Here is a 26,902-nt window from a genome sequence, read left to right as displayed (position 1 = left end):
GGACAATTTCACTATTTCCTACATTACACTCCATACCATATCTTTGTCTACTTGCTTAACCTTTCTATGTCCCTTTGCAGCCTCATTATCTCTGCATAACTTTTCTTAACTTTGTGTCACCTACACATTTAGTAACCATACCTTAGTGCCTTCATTCAAGTCATGTATATAAAGTGTATAAATTCATGCTCTAACACTGATTTCTGTGGCTCACAACTAATTTTATCTTGTCAAGTCTCCTTTTTTCCTGCTAATCAGCTGATTTTCCATCCAATATGTTACTTGCTGCACCAGTTCCCTTTTGTCTGCAGAACATGTTGTTTCTTCAAAGAATTTCAAGAAACTGGTTAAACATGATTTCCCTTCACAAAACCATGTTAACTTTGCCTGATTAACTTGAATTTTTCAAGGTGCTCTGCTAAAACACCTTTTATAGTAGTTCTAATGTTTTCCCTACAACAGATGTTAAACTAATTGGCCTATAGTTTCCTGTTTTATGTCACCCTTTTGAATAACGTTTTATTCACTATTTTCCAATCTCGTGGATCCTACCCCAAATTTAGGGAGTTCTGCAAAATTAAAACCAACACATCAATTATCTCACCACACTTCATTTACAGCCCTAAAATCGATCATTAGGACCAGGGGACTTGTCAGCCTGTGCCTCTACCAATTCCCTGGAGATTGAACCCAGATTCCTTCCTCCCTTCCAATTCCCATCTGGGACAATACTTGTATTCGCTGTGATGAAGACCAATGCAAAGTACCTGTTTAATTCATCTGCCATCTCCTTATTTTCCATTCACTCCACAGACTTACTTTTTATATGACCAGGCTCACTGTTAACTCTCTTCTTTTCAAAATATCTGTAGAAACTCTTGCTATGTTTTACATTTCCTGCTGGTTTTGTCTTGAACTCTAATTTGTGCTTCCATATTAATAATGTTGTTTTTCATATTGTATCCAAAAGGCTTGATCTCAGATCACAGCTTTATCCATGTCTGTGGATTGGCTAGTTGTGACATTAACATGTCTATCCCGCCCTTTAAGTGTTGTGCTTTTCCTGGCAGCCTGCAACTAAAGGCTCATGCAACTAAAGCCATTGAAACAGATTCAACTAAACCTCCTTCTTTGGGACACATTGATGAACATTTATCTCAAATTAATGTGACACAAGAGAAAGGCCATTGTACACAGACACTTAAGTGGTTCTTAATTTGTGTTTCTAGGCAGTGTATGCTCAAAGGATTTAATCCCAACAGGAGTTTTTGATATGAATACTGCTTTCTTCAATGTCAACTTTTTGTTTCACAATATGCCTTCGTCCACATGGTTCAAGACACACAAATTCAAAAAAACTTTTCATTCTTTTATTGATCACAGTGGAACATTTATTTATCCCGATTTTTATTTTAAAATATCAATTTGATTACAGCAGAAAAGTAAATACTCCTTGGCTTAAAATGAAGAAATTTGGGATTAAAACATAAAATGTAACTCCTACCTTGTAAAGTTTTCCTCATCTTCTCGCTTAGGCCTCATCTGTTTAGGCTGAGCCATGTTTGTCCAGCTTGGGAGTGATGTTAGCAATCGGCTGATGTCCTCATCCTTTGCCCATGATGCACTAATGACGAGCTTCTCTTCCGATTGAACAATGCTCCTGTAATGACAAGAAGAATCTAGTTTTGCACAGATTATCTCCTGCACTGTATGAGGTTCCACTGTACTATATAAACTGATACTTCCTTAACTCACTAAAAAAGAGAGTTCAGTGTAGGAATATTCCTAATTTTCAGTTTATCCTATATTGAAAATATAGGTTTTGTTATTTTACCAGACTCTGGTAAGATATTAATTACTTCCATTTATGTAACTATTTTAATGAAGTTAAAGGTCCAAAGGCAGATGAAAGACATTTTATCAAATAAAAATTAACCCAGAGGTACACAAGAAGATATCAGCACATATGACATGAAAATGTTTTGAAATAAAAAGTTGGAATTGAAGGAAAGCTAGATCAATGAGAATTGAGGTTTAGAGGAATGTCTTAAAGAAGATAAGAAATGTGGAGAGGTACAAGTGTTTAGTGATTAACTTCCAAAGCTTGCAGCTCAGTAGCTGAAGGTATGGTTGCTGGTGGTGGAATTATTAAATTCAAGGGTGTACAAGAAGCCAGAATTAAGAGAGCACAGGTAACTGGGGGTTAAAGAACCAGAAAAAAATAAAGAAACAGGAAGGAACAAGATGACAGAGGTATTTAAAAACAAGTTTTTAACTATAAGCACATAGAGGTTAGCAAGTACAGTGAGATGGATGATGGATAAATATGACCTGGCATGAATTAGGGCACAAGCACCAGAGATTAGGATGATAAACTTACTGAGCAGAATGTTGGAGGCCAGTTAAGAGTGCACTGGAATAGTCATCCAGACAGACCAGAGGCAGGGATCTGGGTTTTAGAAACAGACGAGCTGAGGCAGTGAAGCTGAAGAGTTTTGTTGTGACATGGATACCTGAGTCAGTGTAGCATCAAGTTTATGAACAGTCGAGTTAAATTTTAGAGAGATGCCCGGAAAAGGAATAGAGTTGTTGGTTCACAAATGAAGCTTGTGACAGAAATCAAAGACGATGGCTTCTGTCTTCCCGATATTTAGTTGGAGGAAATTTCTGCTATCCTGTGCTGGATAGATACAATTTAGAGGCAGTGGAGGGGTCAAGGATGGTGGTCATGGTGAAGTCAAGCTGGGTGCATCAGCATACATAAAACATACAGAAGTATTACACAAGAACAGGCCCTTCAGCTCACTATGTCTGTGCCAACAATTGATGCCAATCTAAACAAATCCCATCTGCCTGCACATAGTCTGTATCCTTCTAGTCCTTGCCTACCTCGCAAACCTCCTTTAAACTTTTCTCCTCTCACCTTAAAGCAAAGCCCTCTAGTATTTGACATTTCCACCATGGGAAAAAGACTCTGACCTACCTATGCCTCTTAGAAGAATTTTATATGCTTCAGTCAGGTCACCCCTCAGCCTCCCATGCTCCAGAGAAAGCAATTCAAGTTGTCCAACCTATCCTTATAGCTAATACTTTCCAATCCAGGCAACATCCTGGTCAACCTCTTCTGCACCCTCTCCAAGGCCTCCACATCCTTCCCATATAGTGTGGCGATCAGAACTGCACACAGTACTCCATCTGTTTTACACAGCTGCGCCATGACTTGCCAACTTTTATACTCAATGTCCAGACCGATGAAGGTAAGCACGGCATATGCCTTCTTTACCACCCTATCCATGTGTTGTACTTTCAGGGAACTATGGACTTAGACCCCAAGATCCCTTTGCATATTAGTGCTCCAATGGATCCTGCCATTTGCTGTATGCTTTCCTCTTGCATTTGACCTCCCAAAATGCAAGGCCTCACACTTGTCCCATCTGCCATCTCTCTATCCAAATTTCCAACTGATCTCTATCCTGCTGTATCCTTTGACCATTTACCTCACTATCCACAACTCCACCAATGTTCTTGTTATCTGTAAACTTACTAATCCAACCAACTACATTTTCATGCAAATCATTAAAACATATTATAAACAACAGAAGTCCCAACAATGATCCTCACTGAACACTGGTCACCAGTCAGAAAAACACCCTCTACCACTATCCTCTGTCTTCTATGACCAAGCAAATTTTGGACCCATCTTACTAACTCATGTGATTCCATGTGATTTAATCTTCTGAACCAGCCTACCATGAGGGACCTTGTCAAGTCCTTTGCGAAAGTCCATGTAGACAATATCTACTGCCCTAACTTTATCAACTATTTTTGTCACTTCTTCAAAAAGCTCAATCAAATTTGTGAGGCAGGACCTCCCCACACAAAGCCATGCTGTCCATCCTGAATAAATCCATGCTTTTCCAAAGGCGAGCAAATCCTTCTCAAATAATTTTCCTACCAGTGATGTAAGGCTCACTGGCCTTAATTTCCTGGCTTGTCCCTGTTGGCCTTCTTAAACAAAGGAATAATACTGGCTAGTCTCCAGTCTTCTAGCACCTTGCCAGTGGTTAAAGAGGTTAAAGAGTGGTTAAAGATCTCTGTCCCGCCCCCAGCAATTTCCTCCCTTGCTTCCTGGGATAGATGCCATCATAGCTACTTATCTACCTTCATGTTTTTCGAGACACCCAATACCTCCTCTTTAATATCAACATGCCCTAGAATATGAACACAGCCCTCCCTAATTTCACCATTATCTATGTCCTTCTCCTTAGCGAATACTGATACAGAGTATACTTTGGAAACACATTTTAAAAATGGGGCTATAGGGCTGCAGGGCACTAACTGCCTTTAAGTGTCTGTTGTTGAAGTGAAAGCATTCCATGGGCATTATCATAAACAAAGCTTGCCCAGAGTCAGGGCCAACATTCTACCCACATTCTACATCAAATTAACTGGTCATTTATCACATTAGTTATTTGTATGACCTTGTATAACTCATTGAACAAAGCAGCTGTAAGAAAATGCAAGATGCTTATTAAACAGGGTTGGTGAGCTGCAGGTACAATTAACCATGTGGGATGATGATGTTATAGCAAGGACACAGACCTCAGTGAATAAAGAGGAGGAATGAGCTCTAACCATCCCTGGATACAAGGTGTTCAGGAAAGACAGGGGAGGGAAGCAGAGGAGTGGCACTACTGATTAAGAAGAACAATGTGGTGCTGGAGAGAGAAGGTATCCTGGAACAATCAAGGACAGAGTCCATCTATTTTGAGTTCAGGAAAAATAGAGGTGTTACTTCAATAATGGGGGTATTTTATAGCTCATCAACTAATGGAAAGAATATTAAGGAGGAAATTTGCAGAGAAATTAAAGAGACATGCAAAACCCAGAGTAATAATAAGGGGGAAACCAATAATTCAAATATCAACTGGATTAGCAATGAAACAATTGGCATAGAGGGAGAGGGTTCCTGAAGTGCATTCAGGAGAATATTCTTGATCAGTACATTTCTCACCCATTGAGAAGGCAACTTTGCTTACAGGAATGAAAAAGATTACAGAAATAGAAGGGGCGAGACAATGAAGGCATTTGAAAACAAGAAGAAACATCTCAGAAAAAGTGATCATAATGAACTTTAGGAAGAGCTACGAAGAACACCAAGATAACATAAAGCAATTGGAGAAGGATGAGAAAAGTCTGGGCTGTGTAAACTGGAATAAAAGTTTGGCAGGTAAAACTTCAATTAAGCAATGGGGTGCCTTTAAACTGGAGATGTTTAAGCTGAGTCAACAAAGACAGGGAACTTAAAGCCAGAGGGGGTTCATTTATGATCCCATAACATAGAGAGAATAAGGAAGGTTTTATTAAAAAGATATGAGCAGCTAGTGTCCACATTGTAAAGCAGAACCACAAAGGTGATATGCTCTGGATTAATTTTGAACCATGTGCAAACTGGCATTGGGTGAATGAGTTGAATGCATGACTCACAGATAGTTAAGGAAGTGGGTTTCAATTCATCGGACATTGGCATCAATACAGTTGAAAGAGGGAGGTGTTCCACTGGGTGTGCTTCACTTGAATCCAGCTTGGAGCAGGGTACGAGCAGGGTACCAGGGTTCTAGACAAGATCTAAATAAAATACTGGGGGTAAGCCTGTGTTCTGGTGAGGGGAAATCTAGGAAGTTAAAGGGAAAGGCCTAAGCTACACTGCAGTGAAATGGGCAATGATTACTAGAGTTGTTAGGAAAAGACTGTGCACAGAAGCATAAGAGTACACTTCATTAGAGTCAAAGCAGGTCAAATGGTCTTGTCAGAGAAATGGTTACAAAGTGACCTAGGATTGGGAATTAGATATTCCAGAATACTTAACTTTTAGAAGAGACAGGTGAAATGGGAAAGGAGGCAGAGGAGCCTGACCATAAAGGTCAGGTTAAAGGCAGAAGAGTAGAAGGATCTTAACTCAGGAAATCAAGAAGCAGAATCAGTTTGATGGAGCTAAGAACCAACAAGGGTCAGAAAACGTTGGTGGGAGTTGTATTTAGGCTCTGAAACAGTCATGGTCCTGTAGGGCATAGTAATAACCAGGAAATTAGAGGTGCATGTATTAAGGTAGGACAGTAATCATAAGAGACTTTAATCTACATATAGTGTGAATAAACTAAGCTGGCAGCAAAAGAATGGAGGATGAATTCATGGACTGCATAAGAGATGGTTTTCTAGATCAGTATGTTGAGGAACCAGTGAAGAAACAGGCCTTTTTAGCCTCAACATTGATTTCCAACACCTGATATTCCACCTTGGGAGTCTCCAACCTGATGGCCTCAACATCGATTTCTCTAACTTCTGGTAATCCCACCCCTTCTTTTTCTTCCTCCCTCCCCTCCCCCCACTCCTTTGTCTTCCCTTATTCCTGTGGCTCCCTTCCCCCGCCTTGATGACCTGCCCATCTCTTCTCCCCTCCTCCATCCTTTATTCCATAGTCCACTGCCTTCTCCTACCGGATTCCTTCTTCTTCAGCCCTTTGCCTCTTCTACCCATCACCTCCCAGTTTATTACATCTCCCCACCCCTCCCCCTCCCCCCACCTTCTTATTCTGCCCTCTTCCTTTCCAGTCCTGATGAAGGGTCTCGGCCCGAAACGTCGACTGTTTATTTCCCTCCATGGATGCTGCCTGACCTGCTGAGTTTTTCCAGCACTTTGTGTATTGCTCCAGATTCCAGCATCTGCATAATTTCTTGTGTCTCCATTTTGAATAAAGTACTCTGTAATCAGCATGGGTTAATTGATGGATGATAGTTGAAGGGTCTTTAATCATTATAAGGTGATAGAATTTTATATGAAGCTTGAAAGTAATTTAGCTCATTCTGAAACTCGTGTCTTAAATCTGAATGATGCAAACTACAAAGGTGTGAGACAAGGTTTGTCTATATTAAGTTGGAAATCTACATTAAAATGTGTGATAGGAAACAAGCAATAGCTCACTGTAAAAGAGTGAATACACAGTCTGTAAGGCAACAAAACCCAACAGAAAGAGTGCTCCGACAAGGGCTATCAAGTTAAAGATGGCATTCAAACAAAGGAAAAGGAATATGATGTTGCCAAAACATGAGGATTGTGCAAATTTCAAAATTCAGCAAAGAAGAAGCATGGCATTGGTATATTTTTCATATTAATTTAGTCATGATCATACATATACTAATTTATTGCAATAAACATGCATCACTGAAGAAAAATGTGCTTTATGTAGTACCTTCACAGTATCAGGACATGCTTAAGACTAGTCCAGTTCTGACAAAGGATCTTTGACCTGAAATATTGACTCTGTTTCTCTTTCAACAGACACCACCTGATTCGCTGAGTGTTTCCAGAATTTCCTGTTTTTATTTCAGATTTACACAATCTGCAGGTTTTTGAGTTTACTGTTTAGCAGAGGCTGCAGAACCCTAACCATCCCCCTCCCCCCAACCCCAATTCACTTTTGCTTTGTTTGGATGTGTTATCTTGCCCTGTTCCATTTGGCACACAGAGCTGTTAGGATCAGTGACCAGTTAAGCCTGTGTGCTTGAGGGGGAGCTGTCTCCACACCAGACTGCCATTAGTTAGCTCTGAAGCACACCACCACCTTCAGAGCATGGCAATTCCAGGCAGTTTTTAAAACTCTAGATGTCAGCAACTTTTGCCAAAATTCAATACTTGATATTTGGAGATGGTATGTTTGTGACAATTCTCAGATCAGCTGCTTTTAAAAGAAAAATGGAATCTCTGAATAATAATATGTACAGCATTTCATTGCATCATACAGCACAACAGAAGAATCACCTTGTCTGAATTGACCAAGTAATCCCACTCTCTGGCTTTTTCTCCGCAGCCTCTTCAAGTATTTTTCAAATATATGACTCTTCTTTCACCATTTTCTCAGGAACATAACTTGCACAAAAAGATTATTTCCAATCCTCTTTGGCCAATAAATTCCACTCAGTGTCTCCAACTACACCTTCAAAGCAATTCAAACTTTTCTCTTCTCTAAGAATAACAACTGCAGGTTCTAGAGTCCTTCCACGTACCTGACATCTTTTATCCTTCAATGATCTTAGTAAAATTCCTCTGCATTCTCATCAAAGTCTTAACCATTCCTAAAATGTGGTCCTAAGAATGAGGCACAACACTCCAGAGGAAGACTAGATGGTCAGCGATAAATGTTTTGGTATACCCTCCTTGTTCTTGAATTCCATGGATCTCTTTATTAAGATAAGATCCCACACATTTTTTAAACAGCTCTTTCAAGTTTTTTCTTCTGGGATCGAAGTGGGTAACGCGATTGTTCGACACAGAGCCAGCAATGATTCAGTGGGCTGAATAGCATTTGTGTTGTGAGAATTCTATGATTTTCAGATGGTAGTTTAGGATGTCTTGAAAGTAATTAATAAGGTGCCACGTATCCTCGTATCCTTTAAATGATGAATTACAGATTGTGCTACTGGACAAAAGTGGAATGAGAACGTAAGTTGGATAAACCCACAGATACAAAGGTTCAATGAGATAAAAACAGAAAAAGTTGAGGGCAAAAATGTAGATGAGAGACAGGAATGCACTAGAGATAAATAATAAGTTAAAGAAAGAGAAGCTATTGTTTTTCCAGTGTCTGCAGGTGGGAACACAATGAGTGATCATCAAGATGTGATAGGCACACAACAAGTCTCTTTACACAAAGGTCTATTGTTAAAAAATAACATTCTATGAATCATCATGACAAATGTTAAAGGAGAGCTGTTAGTATTACTTCAAAATAGCATATGGCTCTTGAAAATAAAAGATCATGTAAATTAACTGTAACATTGTGGGAGTTGAAATTTTTTATCTGTTCCCAGAAAGCAATGCAGCAACATCAACCTTTGAGGGCCTTCTCAAATGTGAGTTATTATTAAAATTCTGTACATTTCCCTTAATTGATTCGGATAACTATTGGTTCAATTTCTGAGCATCTAGCCACATCTGGAATGGTGCTAAGAGCTCTTCGAAATTGGAAAATCATTCAGTGCTCCTTTTCCTGAATCCTATCCACTGATTGCTACTCTAAAGGCATTCTTGTGCAGAGGTGGACAAGATCCACCGAGTTTTCTGGTAATGGTTGAATAACTTGGTGAAACAATTGCAGGTTCATAAAGATCAATGGTAACTTGGGCAGTCAAATTATTTCCAAGATTCTGTGCTTAGAGTTAACTTGGAAATCATTCCTTTCTGTCATAATTTTACTACTTTCAATCTTGCACCTGCATAATCAACGACCAACGAGATAATGGAGTTGAATTGGTTTCTATTCTAACAGCTTAAATGCGTAACTTGTAATACCCCTGTGACCTCTGTCTCAGAGGTCGACGTCAGAACGTCCTTCAAGAGGGTGAACCCTCACAATGCGTCAGGCCCCGATGGTGTACCTGGCAGGATACTGAAAACCTGTGCCGACCAACTGGCTGGAGTGTTCAAGGACATCTTCAACTTCTCACTGCTGCAGTCGGAGGTTCCCACCTGCTTCAAAAGGGCATCAATCATATTGGTGCCCAAGAAGAGCAGGGTGAGCTGCCTCAATGACTATCACCCAGTAGCACTCACATCTGGTGTCATAAAGTGCTTTGAGAGGTTGGTCATAGCTAGAATTAACTCCTGCCTGAGCAAGGACCTGGACCTGCTGCAATTTGGTGCCGCTACAACCAGTCTACCGTGGACGCAATCTCACTGGCTCTCCATTCAGCTTTGGAGGACCTAGACAATAGCAGGTTGCTGTTTATCAATTACAGGTCCCCTTTCAACACCATCATCCCCTTAGTACTAATCAACAAGCTTCTAAATCTGGGCCTTTGTACCTCCCTCTGTAACTGGATCCTTGACTTCCTTATCGGGAGACCACAGTCCGTGTGAATTGGTAGTAACATCTCCTCCTCGCTGACTATCAACACAGGTGTAACTCAAGGATGCATGCTTAGCCCACTGCCCTACTCTCTCTATACATGAGTGTGTGGCTAGGCACAGCTCAAACGCCATCTATAAATTCGCCGATGACACCACTGTTGTTGGCACAATCTCAAATGGCGATGAGAAGGCATACAGGAGTGAGGTAGATCAGCTGGTTGAGTGCGGTCGTAACAAAAACCTTGCACTCAATATCAGCAAGGACAAGGAATTGATTGTGGATTTCAGGAAGGGGAAGTTGGGAGAACACACAACAGTCTTCATTGAGGAGTCAGCAAGTGGAAAGGGTGAGCAGATTCAAGTTCCTGGGCGTCAACATCTCAGAGAATCCATCTTGGACCCAACACATTGATGCAATCATGAAGAAGGCTCTACTTCATTAGGAGTTTGAGGAGATTCAGTATGTCACCAAAGACTCTTGCAAATTTCTACAGACATACTGTGGAGAGCATTCTGATTGGTTGCATCACTGCCTGGTATGGAGGCTCCATTGCACAGGATCGAAAGAGGCTGCAGAGGGTTGTAGACTCAGCCAGCTCCATCACGGGTACAACTCTCCCACCATCGAGGACATCTTCAAGAGGTGGTGCCTCAAGAAGGCAGCATCCGTCATTAAGGACCCTCACCATCTGGGACATGCCCTATTCATGTTATTACCATTGGGGAGGAGGTATAGGAGCCTGAAGACCCACACTCAATGTTTCATGAACAGCTTCTTCCCCTCCGCCATCAGATTTCTGAATAGTCCATGAACCAATGAACACTACCGTTACTTCTCTTGTGCACCATTTACTTATTTTTGTAACTTATAGTAATTTTTATGCCTTGCACTGTACTGCTGCCGCAAAACACATTTCACAAAAAATGTCAGTGATAATAAACTTGATTCTGATACCTCAGAAGCACAAGGCATATTAAATCTTATGGCCTGAGTTAGATTTTGGAAAAGTTTAAACATCTGACACCTATTCCCAAATCAAGGCTCCAGAACGCTTAATGGAGTTGACGGTCCCAATATAACCATCACTTACTGCAAGTACAGCAGTCTGTTTTCAACATGAAAAATTCAGTTTCTGGAACAAAGTATCAGGACTACAGAGTGAGTGGTGTCGGTGTAGCATTGCAAATGTGGATAGTGGGAGGGGTGGCTGTAAGTGAAAGAGTAAGAGTACAAATACAATACTATTCCTGACATAGAAACATTTGTATATATAGCACTGCAATGGCATAGAGCAAGAATATCAATATCATTGTTGGCAAGGATTAATTACGTGTAGTACTGGGACAGATTGCAATAAACTACTGAGGAATTTTAAATGGATGACAAGCTACTGAAGATGTTTCCAACATCAATTTACTAGTTTGCCCTAGGCTTCAGGGGCAAGTTAAAGTTTGTCTCATGAGATGTCTAAAATCACAACGCCCTGCTGTTGGTGTATTGTTGAAATAAAATTATACTGCAAGTACTGGATACGGCTTCTGGCACGAACAGCATTGTGCACCATTTAAGGTTGCACAAGTAAAAAGTGTAACTACCTAAATGTGCAGGATAGACAAAGGAATACAAATTAATACCATCTAGTCTAAATGTCTTGCTTCTTTCAGCGCCTTTGCCACCAAGTTCAAAGTCATTATCCCATGGCAGACAACCTCCTGAGCTCTCCCTCTACCTCTGGATCCCATGCCCAGTTGCCTAATTCGCATTCCTTCTCTGTATTAATTCCTCGTCCAGATTCAACTTTCCCCAAGCCACACAATACATCCTTCCCATTTCTTCCTGTATTTCTGGATCTCAAGTCTGCCTCAAAGCCTGAAACCTCCCTCAAAAACTTTATCCCCATGAATCTCTTGTACATTATTCAAAGTTTTCATTTCACATGCTCACTGAACTTGCTCCCCAATCCCACAGCTCCACTCTCAATAGCCTTGAATTTGTGCTTTGTGTTCCAATTCAGTATACTCACAGTAACCCTCCTCTCCCATTTCTCCTCGAATGTTGTGATTACTTCTTCAATTTTAAGAATAAATTATATGAATTATTAAATGAAAATCTTGATCTCTTTTCCACTCCCCGCACAACCCCCTGCTCGGTGCTTAAAGCTCATGGAGGGAACCATCTGCTCAGCTTTTTACCTTGGTCTCCAGGGGTATGAAACTAACGACGGCACCTGATTAGGTGGCTTAACATCAGTGGGAAAGAACCCCAGACTGAAACAGTTCAGTGCTTTTTATTCAAGGAACACCTGCCACTGATGGAGCATGATTTCATATGATTTCCTCATTTATTCAGTCAGCTGGAAGATCTGCTGACAGTCCTGGGACACAGGTCCTGGCATGTACATAGTTTGGCAACCACGGTGAGAATGAAGGGAACTCAGATGTCTACACGGAGCCTTGCTGACAGCTACATACAGGAGAACATACAGTGACGAAAAGGGAATAGAAATCAAATCCTTTTCAGTCAACACTGCCAGTTCAGAGGTTTTTAAAATAGAAAATGCCTTGGGCTTTGCATTTAAGATATTTAGGAACAAAATGACAGTTTAGATCTTTAATTATTGACATTCTATTTTTCTTGGTTCTTTGTCAGCGTCTGCATAAATAAAATATAAGATGATTATAAAAACTCACAGAGTGCTGATATTGCAGAGTACAATATAAATGAAGGAACAGCTCTACATGATAAAACATAGAGGCCTTTTATCTAAAAATGTAAATTCTCCCCCCCTCCTCTCCTGAGAATGGTGACTAATGATGGGGCTTTCAGCCATGTGTGATGGCAGGCCTCATCACCTCACCCCCATGAGCATTTATCACGTACAAGTATAGAGAGGAATGCCGCTGGGCTATTTGATTTTAGGGGGCACCGCATACCTCCCTGAACATTTATCACCTGTCTTAGATCAAGACAACTGGTACTTTGTTCGGTTCCTTACAAATGACTGCTTTACTGGACCATTTTGGAGGACATTAAGATGTAGAAATTCAGCCTTAATCTTCAGCACTAAATAGGCGTTGAAGCATTGGCCACCAATTATGCTCCTATCCTAACACTTGGTTTAATTGACTTCAACACAACTAATGAAAGGAGGGAAGTAAACAGAGAGATGATACTCTATAGTACTCGAGCAGCTGTTCAGTGCTACTGACCAATGATTAAGTTATATCCCTAAGAATCCATCAAAAATATGGGAGTTGTTTCTCAAATATGGGATCTCTTTCTCAAAGGGGATTAGCAAACTATTAATGATCATATTTCACAAACTGACAAAGTTCAATTTAAAATTGCCAGTCCAACGCTGGTCCACTGTTCTTTTGTATTCATCTATTCATTCAATCCTGGCAAGTTATTGGTTCAATTCCCAGTCTGTGCTCAGTTTGTGGACTTGAGCCACAACAGTGATAAGGTAGCAATAAAAAGCCTCAACACACTGGATTACAGCAGCAAAATTCAGGTAGGGTTTACTCTCCTGATCACTATCTAGCATGCTTGCTGTAAGTATGCATATGAGCTTGGTTAGGATCTTAGAGTGAAAGAGCTATATAGCATGGAAACAGGCCCTATGGCCCAACTCGTCCATGCTGAATAAGATGTCTATCCGAGCTAGTCCCATTGGCCTGCATTTGGCCCGTATCCCTCTGAACCCTTTCTATCTTAAATAGCCTGGCTGTAGCATTCTGTTCCATAACAATCTTCTGACATTTACTGCCAATGATCACACATAAATAAAAGGCAATTTAGAGGAGGGATTGTCACTCAGCAGATAGTAAGAAAAAATGACTAAGGAAAGAAGAGGGAAGGAAGAAAGATGTTTGATAAACTTGGTGAGAGAAACAAAGGATTAAAAAAAGTAAAATTTGCAATCAGACTAGTCCAGCTTTCTTCAGATTTTAAGAATTTTTTTCCCCAATCGCGAAGGAGATGCACAATATTCTAAACTGCTGGGTGATTGCACAGAACTTACTTTGAAGGGAGAAAATTTCAGTTACTTTAAGGCCTTTGGTACTTGCACTCTAACTTTATCATAACCTGCAAGGGTATATGATTATAATATCATGGCTTTGGTTTATATCTTGATTTGGTTAATATCAAAGTACATGGTTAAGCCAATAAACCAATCATAATTCATGTCAGGAAAATCATCTAAACACAAGCTCCCAAAGATCCAAATGTGATACACTTTTTTAAAAAAATCCGTGTGATACACTTTTTAAAAAAAATCCAGAATATTAAAGCAAGGTAGGACATTACTCAAGAATTAAAAGAATGATTCATAACAGATATTTTAAAAAGAGTGATTAAATGATGCCAAGTTAAAGAATTGCAATTTCTAACAGATCAGGAATTCACAGATGGAGTAACAATCCAAATTGTGAGTCCCGATTTAAATAGTGAATTCTGTTGAAAATCTCATTTCAAATTCCAATGCCCATGACAGTGGGCAATATATTGCAGCAAAGGCATAGCCTTATTTATAGATTATTTTCTCATGTTCTTATTCAGATTTGATTGAAATAACTCATCATAATCGATGGCAGCTCACTTTAACCATTGATACCTTGTGTTGCCTGTACTCATTTAAGCCAAAACTTTATTTTTAAATCTTGGGGTGCAAAAAAGTCTCTTTTTGGTCATAACGGATTCTGTAACTTCAACTTTTCCAAGCTTTAATCCAACGACAGCAATGTACCTGAGTGCCTGCTGAGGTGTGAGTTGAGTGGAGATTGGTTGCTTGAAAGGCCCTACCGGCAGTTTTGTCCTTCACTCAGCCAAGCCTGCCTCTGCTGCAGCCCATTGCCTCCCTAATATGTTACTACCTAGACTAGGGGGTGAGGTGGGGGGGAGGGAGGTGGAGGGTGGGTGCCCTATTAGCAGCTCCAAAAGGAGGAAAATACAGTAAATAAAACTTTTCTGCTATTATGACTTCTTTCAATCTCCTTTGAAATATTTCTCGCCTCTCTTCTGTACCTTTTAGGTTGCTCAGTAAAACTTGCCATGGATTCACAGTGCAGGAGAAAACCAGAAGAAGATATTAAAACAAACAGAGCTACAGTGACAGATATTATTGCACCTTTAATACTGTCACATATTTTAAAATATAATTCAAGTTATTATGGGGATAGAGCTTCTGGAAGATAAAAGGTTTACCATTTGCAAAAGGAAAAATGACATTTAACTCAATACATTTAGAAAAAGGCTGGAAGACAGAATGGTTACAACTAATGTGACCAAATTATTTTGAAATGTAGTTCAATGAAATGCAGCACAGCTTGTGGTGGAGGTGGGAGACGGCCACAATGACTTCCGTCACTGCTTTCTCACCTTTGGAGTCCTCATTTAGAATGCAGTCCAGGCAGATGGGGCACAAAAATAAATAAAATAACATTTCTTTTTCCTCATCATTGGAGCAGCTATAGTCTGGTACATGCTGTGCTCTATAATGGAGGCAGATGCGATCTCTATGTTGACGAGATTTGGATTAAAATGTGGAGATGTGACATGAATTAGACTTGCTTTGTTTCCAACTAAAATTTATGCACTATTCTCAATTACTTCAATGTTAAATGCTAGGACTAAAAGAGGTCCTTGGCCCTTATGTTGCATAGGTGGCAGGAAAGAATCAGGACTTGCTGAAACTGAAGGACTCTGACTCTGGCCTGAATTTTTTTCATATATATTTATTCAAGGGATGTGGGCTTTGCAGACTGAGCCAGCATTTAATTGGCCCATCCCTAGTTGCCCCTTGAGGAGGTAGTGGTGAGCTGCCTTCTTGAACCGCTGCAGTCCTTGAGGTGTGGGTGTACCTACAATGTTGTAAGGGACAGTGTTCCAGGGTTTTGACCCGTGACGGTGAAGGAAACGGCGATATATTCCAAATCAGGATGGTCTGTGGCTTGGAGGGCAACTTCCAGGCGGTGGGTGTTCCCATGCTTTTGCTGCCCTTGTCCTTCTAGCTGGTAGAGGTTGTGGGCTTGGAAGGTGCTGTCTATGGAGTCTTGTGAGATGCTGCAGAGCAAGCCTCCAGATGGTACATAACTGCTACGACTGTATGCAGTGGTGGAGTAAGTGAATGGTTATGGATGGGCTGCCTATCAAGTGGGCTGCTGTGTCCCGTATGATATCGAGCTTCTTGAGTGTTGTTGAAGCTGCACTCATTTAGGTAAATGGAGATTATTCCATCATACTCCTGACTTGAGCCTTGTAGATGGTGGACAGACTTTAGGAAATTAGGAGGTGAGTTTACGCACCACAGGATTCCCAGCCGCTGACCTGCTCTATAGCCACATTGTGTATATGGACTAGTCTAGTTCAGTTTCTGTTTCTTGAATTTCCCAGGCTAATCCATTTGCATAATGCTGTGCAGGAGTCTCAGCAACAGCAGACCAGACAGACTTCTGAGCTGGGTGAAAAATTCTGGAATTGGTTGGAGCACAGGTATAACCCATTCACCAAAAGGGCTGCTTTCATTAAAAGGGATGAAAAGGATATGATATAAAAGGATGCAAGTTGAAGAAAAACATGAGTTTTTCATTTTTGAGTTTCTTCTGGCAGAAATGAGAAAAGAGAACGGATGGAACTATTGTAATTGTAGGAAAGAAGCCTTCAAAAGTAATAGCAAGACCACAGAGAAGGGGGTGTGACTGAGAGTGCCTTCATAAATCCAAGAATAATAACTTTAAAATGTCAGAAGAAGCTTTATGATATCACAATTTCAAGAAAGCCAAACAGATTGAACAAAGGGAAAGCACACTGAAATACAGAGAAGTCTGACCTAATATTCATGCTGTAGCATTTTGATTATCAAGTGGCTTCAGGTCTGATCACCAGAAAAAGTTTAACTAGATTGACTTATCAAATGTGCTCTCTAGGTTCACATCCTCAGTCCTTGTTCCCTTCCACTCACTAATATTAATGTCCATTCCAAGAACTGGCAGATTGTGACAGTGGAATCTGGAGACTGCTGAAGCCAATTAATACGATCCAACAGGAGGAGATTGCACATAATGTCAGGGAAAGACATATGTGAGCCACAGAGCAAAAAAACTGCAGACTTTTCACATAAACTCAGCATGAAGCAACAGAACTGACAATCATTGGAACTAAATATGGCCTGCATATTGGGAATAAAGATATGGGAGCCAGTGTACCTCAATTAGATTTGAGAGCTTATCTATATTTTGTAATGTAACTGCGTTTTCTTCAACCTCTCCACCAGCTTTCATGCTGCAAGTGCTAAATCCACAAAAGGGTCTGTTTAAACCTGAAGTCACTCAAGTTAAACTCAATCCGAACAAAAAAAAAGTTTCAGCAGAAAGTAGGAAAAAGAAGAAAAGGACAGTGATGTTGACCAAGAGATCTACTTCTGGCAACACAGGTCAAGACAAGCATTCTTTCATTCTTTCTTGTTCAGTCGGAGAAAAGCACTCCATGGCTGGGAGTTGCAGACAGTGATGATGAGGAAAAAAATATGTGGCAGAAAACAAAGGAGATTTAGGACACAGGTGTGACAGTGCAAAGAAAATGTCGACACCTGACATGCAGTTGTCTGGGAGACCAAGGAGAAATGGAGCAGGTACACAGGCCTAGTGAAGTATGAAAGCACTGTGACAGCTCTAAGCACATCAAAACATTATGTGGAGAATGATATACCCATATAGAAACTTGTAATGAAGTCCTGGCTGTTCTCTAGATTCAGGGGTGGTGCCCAAAGATTGGATCTCAGGATAAATCCAGCAGCTACAGTCCAGTCAGTTTAACATTGGTGGAGGGGAAGGTTCGAGAAATCATGATGAGGGACAGAATTAATTGTTATTTGGACAAGTATACACTGATCAGAGAAAATCAGTATGAATTTGTTAAGGCAAATCAAGACAAACCAACTTGATAAACCAACTTGTGCTGATCAGCTGGTGGGGGTATTTGCAGATATATTTAACCTCTCCCTGCTTCAATCTCAGGTTCCCACCTGTTTTAAGAAGACCACTATCATCCCGGTACCTAAGAAAAACAAGGTAACATGCCTTAACGACTACCGACCAGTGGCTCTGACATCCACCATCATGAAGTGCTTCGAGAGGCTGGTCATGGCACGCATTAACTCCAGCCTCCCAGACAACCTCGACCCACTGCAATTCACCTATCACCGAAACAGGTCCACATTGGACGCCATCTCCCTGGCCCTACACTCATCTCTGGAAGGTGTGGGCATCCTATGTTGGTGCTGGAAGCGTGGCGACACTTGCGGGCTGCCCCCAGAACTCTCTACGCAAAAGATGTATTTCACTGTGTGTTTGAATGTACATGTGACTAATAAAGAAATCTTATCTTATCTGGGCAGTAAAGGCACCTACATTAGACTATTGTTTATTGACTACAGCTCCTCCTTCAATACTATAATTCCAAGCAAACACATCACCAAACTCCGAGACCTGGGACTCAACACCTTCCTCTGCAACTGGATCCTTGACTTCTTGACAACAGACTGCAATCAGTGAGAATAGGCAGCAACACCTCCAGCACAATTATTCTCAACACAATTATTCCTACAAGGCTGCGTCCTCAGCCCCCTACTCTACTCCCTATATATTCATGACTGCGTGGCCAGATTCAGCTCTAACTCCATTTACAAGTTTGCAGATGATACCACCGTAGTAGGCCGGATCTCAAATAATGATGAGTCAGAGTACAGGAAGGAGATAGAGAGCTTATTGACAACAACCTTTCCCTTAATGTCACCAAAACAAAAGAGCTGGTCATTGACTTCAGGAAAGGTGAGGGTGTACATGCACCTGTCTACATCAATGGTGCTGAGGTCGAGAGTGTTGAGATTTTCAAGTTCCTAGGAGTGAACAATCACCATAGCCTATCCTGGTCCAAACCACGTAGATGCCACGGCCAAGAAAGCTCACCAGCGCCTCTACTTCCTCAGGAAGCTAAAGAAATTTGGTTTGTCCCCTTTGACACTCACCAACTTTATCAATGCACCACAGAAAGCATCCTATCTGGATGCATCACAGCTTGGTATGGTAACTGCTCTACCCAAGTACCACAAGAAACTGCAGAGAGTTGTGGACACAGCCCAGCATATCATGGAAACCAGCTTCCCCTCCATGGACTCTGTCTATACCTCTTGCTGCCTTGTTGAAGCAGCCAGCATAATCAAAGACCCCACCCACCCGGGTCATTCTCTCTTCTCTCCTCTCCCATCAGGCAGAATATACAGGAGCCTGAGGGCACATACCACCAGGCTCAAGGACAGCTTCTATCGCACTGTGATAAGACTATTGAGCGGTTCCTTTATACGATGAGATGGACGCTTGACCTCATAATCTACCTTGTTTGACTTTGCACCTTATTGTCCACCTGCAATGCACTTCCCTGAAGTTGTGACACTTTGTACTGTTATAACTTTTACCCTGCACTACATCAATGCACTCTGTACTACCTCAATGCACTGTGTAATGAATTGATCTGTATGAATGGTATGCAAGACAAGTTTTTCACTGTACCTTGGTACAAGTGACAATAATAAACCAATACCAATAAAGTTTTATGATGAAATAAAAGAAGGTTAATGAGAGAAATGCAGCTGATTAGATGTTAATAGATTTCCAAAATGTGTTTGATAAGATGCCACACAACAGACTTCTCATTAGGATTTAAGGGACTGTAGCTCCATGGATAGAATCTTGACTGAGTAACAACCTCTCAGATGGACTCTGAAATGGTCTGGAAAGTTCAGGCGCAACACTAAATGTGGGCCTTGCCAGTGATGCCTGTGTCCCATGAAGGATCCAAAGAATTTAATCAAGTTAGTCAAACATAATTCCAAGTATGTGCTGGTCTTCTTGATTAAGATGTGCCCTTTAGCAAACACACACTGGTTTTCCTCAATTAGGCCATGCCTTTCCAAGTGAACGTTTATTTAGGGTCTGAAATTGGTTTCCAATAATCAACACACTATTAACTTCAGACAAAGGCAGATGCATAATAGAACATGGAAATCAAAAGGTTGTGACCAAAATATGCTGCTCTACTGCCAGCTTTGTTAAAATGGCATCTCAGTCTGGATCACAATTCAAATGCATTAGGCAGCCTGTTTATGTGGTGGATACAAAGAGAAAACATGGATCAGGAAGTCAATATTTCAAATTTGAAGACACTCTTAGCAATGTGATGTGTTTTAGGTTGCCAGTCAACCTCCTTGGTGTTGAAACTAATTATTACAAGATTGGAGTGTTATTCCTTTAGCTTTTTATTACTGAAGGTTTTTTCTGTTCCTTTTATCCTCTCTCTTAACTCAATCTTTCTTCCCCTCTGTATTTCTTATTCTCTTTCTTTACCTTATTTGAAAATCATTTCCCCATTATAATTAATATGTCCTTCTCAATCCTTGTGCTGTTCACATCACCATGCCATTTATCAGATAGACTGTTATAGATGTTAGACAGTTGCATGGCCTATTGCCTTAGATCTTATTTGTTCTGAAGAATATGCAACTTGGTTTCCACCTACCATTTGCCACAGATGTGGGTCATTGCTCTGCCAGAATAACCTTTGTTTCATGATGTAAAGTGTAATCATCAATAGCAATTCCATTTTGAAGCTACCAGAAAGATGCTCCTTAATTGCTTTTAACTATGTTAAAGTAGGGATGAGATCACCCAAGTACAATGGTGAAAGAACATTTTAATACAGATTCAGACAATAGGCCAAGAAACAGGTCGATAACTTCAAAAGAAACCTCACCTCCAAAAAGAAGAGCAGATGGAACCCTCAACTGGTTCTATCTGCCCTCATCCCCCCTTTATCTGATTCCACTTATCACCTTCTTCATCATATTCCAGCATCTGTAGCCTTTTGTTTCCACTTATCTCTTTCCAGCCTCTGTTCCTATTTTCACCACCCTCTCCCCCACCTCGATCCATCGGCTTCTTTTTTTTCTCCCTTTCCTTATCTGTCTCTACCTATCACCCACCAGCCACTGTCTCCTGACTACACCCTTCCCCTCCCGACTCCACCTGCTCATCATTCCCCTCCTCATCTGGTTCCACCAACTGGCTGCCACCCCCTGCCTCACCACCCCACCACCTCTTTATACTGGCTCTCTGCCCTCTGTACTCTCAGTCCTGATACAGGGTCTTGACATGAGACATTGACTATATCTTTGCCTCATCCACTTCCTCATCCAAGTCATTTATAAAGATCACAAACAGCCTAATAAGACTATGCTTCTCCAAATGCTCATAAAACCTGTCCCTAAGAATCCTCTCCAATAGCTTGCCCACCACTGACATAAGACTCACTGGTCTATAATTCCCAGGATTATCATTATTACCTTTCTTGAACAAGGGAACAACATTTGCCATCCTCCAACCCTCTGGTACTACACCTGTGGCCAGGGAGGAAGCAAATATCATCGTCAACACCCCAGCAATCTCTTCCTGTGGTGACCTGGGGTATATCCCATCCGGCCCTGGGGACATACCTATCCTAATGTTTTTCAGAAGCTCCAACACTGCCTCTTTCTTAACCTCAACATGCTCCAGCACATTAGCTTGTTCTGTGCTGACCTCACATTCATCAAAGTCCCTCTCCCTAGTGAACAATGAAACAAAGTATTCATTAAGGACCTCCCCTACCTCTTTTGCTTCTAGGCACATGTTTCCCCCTTTATCCCTGAGTGGTCCTACCTTCACTCTAGTCATCCTCCTGTTCTTCGCGTGTGTGTAGAATACCTTGGGGTTTTCCTTAATTCTACTCACCAAGGCTTTCTCACATCCCCTTCTAGCTCTCCTACGTCCCTTTTTAAGCTCATTCCTGGCTACTTTATAAGAGCCCTGCTTGATTTTTGCTTCCAAACCCTTAAGTATGCTGCTTCGAATTATGATTTGATGCTTTAGGTAGATCTGGGCTCATTCCCAAATTCCATACTGCAACGGCACAATTCCTGATTTATACAAGCTCTCAACTCATGAGTTCTAGGGCATTGTTGTCCAAACCGCACCTCACAAATTTCCAGGCAGTTCACTGTGTCCCACGAAGCTACATCTGACAACACCTGGGTTCAAACATCCAGATTCATTACATTGCATGACCAGCAGAGCTCGAAAAAGCACTTTATCTTGCAGGAGATACAAAAGCCTGAAAGCACATACCACCAGGCTCAAGGACAGCTTCTATCCCACTGTTATAATACTATTGGACAGTTCCCTACTACAATAAAATGGACTCTTGACCTCACAATCTACCTCGTTATGACCTTGCACCTTATTGTCCACCTGCACTGCACTTTCTCTGTAGCTGCGACACTTTACTCTGCATTCTGTATTTTTTTACCCTGTAGTACCTCAATGCACTGTGTAATGAATTGATCTGTATGAACTGTATGCAAGACAAGTTTTTCACTGTACCTCGGTACAAGTGACAATGATAAACCAACTCCAATTCCAATTCTAATTCCAATTCCAATAAGCCAATTCCCATGTGGGATTGATTGGTAACCAAAAAGGTTGCTAGGTCACTGAAGCATTGAGCTCCCTTAAACTTACAGTGTCCAGCTTGTCAAGTAGAAAGTGAGATCCACTTTGAATAAGTTGTTGGCAATTTAAGAGTCTAGCCACGAGACACTGAAGCCAGAGGTGAAATTGTAACCCCACCCATTGGTTTTCTTTACGATAGTATCATATGTTCCTACTGCATTACATGGATATCATACTACAGGATATCATACATGTAGAAGTTTGAGAGCCAGAGCTTAATGAAATCTTTGTAATACTCTATTATATCTGTTCAATGAGGTAATAGCTCAGCTGTGCTGAGAATAATGGGGAAATTATCATGGCTCAGCATCGTCATGGAGGACTGCAATACTCAGGAAGTCTCAGTCCAAGTTACCCTGCTCCACCATTAACTGTGCTATAGCAACATTCTGCATCAAAATCAATGCAAGTTATTTCTTAAATGTGCCAGAAATTTTTGGGCTGGTGGCATTCAAATTTAATTTTATGTGTGAGGCTTCATTCTTTTTGTTGGTGATTGAAATTTTTTTCTTTATTTTTTTTCCTCTCTGTCCTTTTGGCTGTCTGAACTCTATTGTTCTTATGATTTCCATACACGACTTTCCAACAATTTAAATTAACATAAAGCTTGATTCAGCTTCTATTTGCCTCAGTGAGGATTTTTCAATCTGATTGGTTGAAGAGTTATATCATTGGCTGCCCTACTCACAAATACATTTCAGATCCCCTGTACCAAGCTGAAAATAATCTCTAAATATTGTAGGATGCCTCAAACTAAACAGCAAAGCCCTGTGGGCACCTGTCAGGATGATGAACGGTGATCACTGTTCCTTGTAGCTGACTGCAAAATCTGGGTCAACAAAACACAACCCCTTTCATGCAGATACTGGTACTAATAACAGCACAACTCAAATAGCAGAGGTTCTTCAGGAGGTTGAAAGTGTGTGTTTGTGAACATTCATGTTATTCTCAGCAAAGATAGACCAAGGATCCCCGAGGAGTTCCAGGGTCTGTATTGATTTATATTCAATGACGTACTCCCAAACATAATGCCATTCTTTCAGTTTGTTCTAACCAGATCTGGTCAATCTTCTTTCCACAAATCTGTTTACTCATTAAAGAGAAGGGATAGGTTTCAGTTATAGCTTTCTTTTCATCTCTAACTACTACATTAACTTGGTACAATTATTTGGCTAGCTTCCTCAATACCCATTACATTACTTATCCTTTTAATTTTTTAAAACAGAAATATACTTCAACAATATTCTACCATCTGCAAAATGTTCTGCGACATCCTAAGGTTGTATCAGCACATTTCAAATGCTTGTGTTTCATTTTTACTACTTCAAATCAAACCTTGTATACCCATTACATAATAAGTAGCAACATCTATTATAAAAGCAAAATACTTCAGATACTGAAAACCTGAAATAAAAATAGAAAATGGTAGAATCAGGCAGCATCTGTGGAGAGACAAATAAGAGTAATGTTTCAGGTCAATGACCTTTCAATAGAATCACTTTCATTTGATGCATGAATAAGGTTTTCAGAGAAGCAGCTATGATATCTAAACTCCAGGCATGAATGTACCTCAATCATTCAAACTGATGTTTCACTCAGTCCTTCAGCACCATGGAATCACTCAAAGTGCCATTTCAAAGCACTTTAAACAAGACAGATGAGTTGGTGAGCTGTGGCAAAACTGCAACATGTGTAGTAAATATCCATTTACTTGTGCAGTGCAACCTGCTACACAAGCAGAGCGATTTCACTGGAGACGGTGAAAGAAATAGTTTCCCCAGTTGATCTGGGTGAGAGAAAGTCACCACAGCAAATCACTTGTCGTATTTAGTTTACACTTGCTGAGTTTTCAATCTACACATTTTCAAAATAATCAAAATCATGTCTAATTTACTATCTATGAAATACATGAACACCCAAATTATAACAAAAGTTTAGAATAATCACATTGAAAATTATCTTAAAAGCAGATTATATCCTTCTCTGGCTTAATTTCAGAACTCTCAAGGTTGTGAAATAGATCATAGCTCAGTTGCCAAATCAGCTGTGAATCTAAAGGGAATGATGTTCTAGAGATTCAGCAGAAACAAAAAGTGATGCAATCTTTCTTACTAATTTGATTTCTCTTTCTCTTGTTTGGGTGTTTGTTGACCTGAAGTATTACCCAAACATGCAATTTTCTTGCCATACACTCATCATTTGATTGAACGTGTGGGCAGGTGATTTGCTTTCAGCTGCCAGATGTTGCTCTTGAAACTGACAGTTGCAGGCAGGTAAAATGGCCTTCTGAGAGCTGTCTCTAAATTCCACCACCCAATCACCATTGTAAGGGATGTAATTTCTGCTTGACATTGCCTCACAGTGACTTATGAACATAATGAATACCATTCCAACCTCTCTGTGCCTCTGCAGTGTTTTGCCACTCTACGTATGTTCTATGTGGCATTTTAAAATTCACTCCTTCACAGTACATAAGCATGTCCGGTTCAGATTATTATTAATTATGATCAAAGGATGATTTCAATACACTTTACATTTGATGCCAACTTAGAGACTCACAGCACTGAAATAGCATCTAAAAAGTTGGTTAAGGCTCAGAAATGCAAATAATTATGATTATTTCAGGGGTTTGGGCATAGAAAATATATTTCCTTTTGTGACTAAGGTGACCACCGTGACAAAACGATCATGTGACACACTACCATTTTAAGACGAATAAGCGAGTGGCCAAGGCAGCTTTTGTTTCTACCCATCCAGGTGATACTTTTACAGCATGGGAAGTCTGATGGAATTACGCTGCCTCAATGTGAAGGATCAAACCAACTCTGGGCCATGAGCTCCAATTCTAGAAATTACTATTTTGTGAATACAATGGCCTTACCAAACTCTACTGTCATGGTTGTGCAAGTATGAGAGAATGTTGCATGGCTGGTCCCCACCTCTGCATTGTCTAAAATTCCAGCAAAATCCTCCATGACGGTTACCCTCGTTGCTGTCTTTTTGTCAGTGATTTCCAGCTACAAACAACTCAACGTCTTTCAGGACAGTAAAATACTAAATAAACTAAAATAAACACCCATGATCTTTGGAGGTACTATAGATAAGCTCATGCCAACATAAGACCATAAGATATAGGAGCAGAATTAGGCCACCTGGCCCATCGAGTCTGCTCCGCCATTCAATCTTGGCTGATTATTTTTCCCTGCCTTCTCTCCCTTACCAATCAAGAATCTATCAATTTTGCCTTTAATACACCCAATGACTTAGCCTCCACAGCCCTCTATGGCAATGAATTCCACAGATTTGCCACCCTCTAGCTGAAGAAATTCCTCGTCTGTTTTAAAGGGGTTTGGACATGGGAAAAATAATTATTTTGTGACTAACGCGACCACCTTGACAAAATGATCATGTGGGACAGAATAAAGGTCAACTAAGTAGTTTAGATGGAATTTCCTTCTATAGAGTGTCTCTGCAACATGGAGCAGATGACTGAAGGAAATAGCACCGACAGATTTAAGAATGGACAATGTATACATGAAGCAAGATGGAAAGCAAGGATACGAGCAGAGGCTAAGAATAAGTAATCTGATTTGAATGGTACTTGTGGGAAATACAAACTGAGGCTCACAATGGTAGGATGGGGAAAATGGCCTGTACCTGTAATTCAGTACAGCCAGCACTGGGTTATAAAACCCCAGACTTATGGACACCCCAACATCAAAGTCAAAGTCAAAGCTGAGTTTATTGTCATATGCACAAGTACATGTATGCACAGGTGCAATGAAAAACTTACTTGCAGCAGCATCACAGGCACCTAGCATCATATAAGCAGCATTCACAAGAAAAGCATAAATTAAACATAAATTATACATAACTTTTACAAGAAAAAAACACAATTAGAACAAAAAAGAAACAAAATCCATTTTAGTGCAAGTGATCAGAATGGTCATAGTGTTGCTAAACTGTAGTGGTGATTTGGGTTTTGCCAGTTGATTCAAGAACCAAATGGTTGAAGGGAAGAATACGTCATGCTACTGTTTATCGATTACAGCTCAGCGTTCAACACCATCATTCCCTTAGTACTAGTAACCAAGCTTCAAAAGCTGGGCATCTGTACCTCCCTCTGCAACTGGATCCTCGACTTTCTTATCGGGAGACCACAGTCACTGTGGATCGGTAATAACATCATCTCCTCGCTGACTATCAACACAGGTGCACCTCACGGGTTTGTGCTTAGCCCACTGCTCTACTCTCTCTATGTTCATGACTGTGTGGCTAAGCACAGCTCAAACACCATCTATAAATTCGCTGATGACACCACTGTTGTAGAATCTCAGATGGTGATGAGGAGGCTTACAGGAGTGAGATAGATCGGCAGGTTGAGTGGTGTCAC

The 26,902-nt window shown here is 40.6% G+C and overlaps 1 protein-coding gene across 1 annotated transcript in view; it reads right to left on the bottom strand.

The window, feature by feature from the left end:
• Positions 1-26,902, bottom strand: part of exoc4 (exocyst complex component 4) — a 374,968-nt gene that overhangs the window by 46,764 nt on the left and 301,302 nt on the right. The window contains 1 exon segment of the mRNA XM_052034230.1: positions 1,505-1,660. Within this exon segment, the coding sequence (XP_051890190.1) occupies positions 1,505-1,660 (156 nt within the window).

Source organism: Pristis pectinata, chromosome 19 (genome assembly GCF_009764475.1).
Source record: "Pristis pectinata isolate sPriPec2 chromosome 19, sPriPec2.1.pri, whole genome shotgun sequence".
Lineage (NCBI taxonomy): Eukaryota > Metazoa > Chordata > Chondrichthyes > Rhinopristiformes > Pristidae > Pristis > Pristis pectinata.
This window is presented reverse-complemented; position numbering and strand designations above follow the sequence as displayed.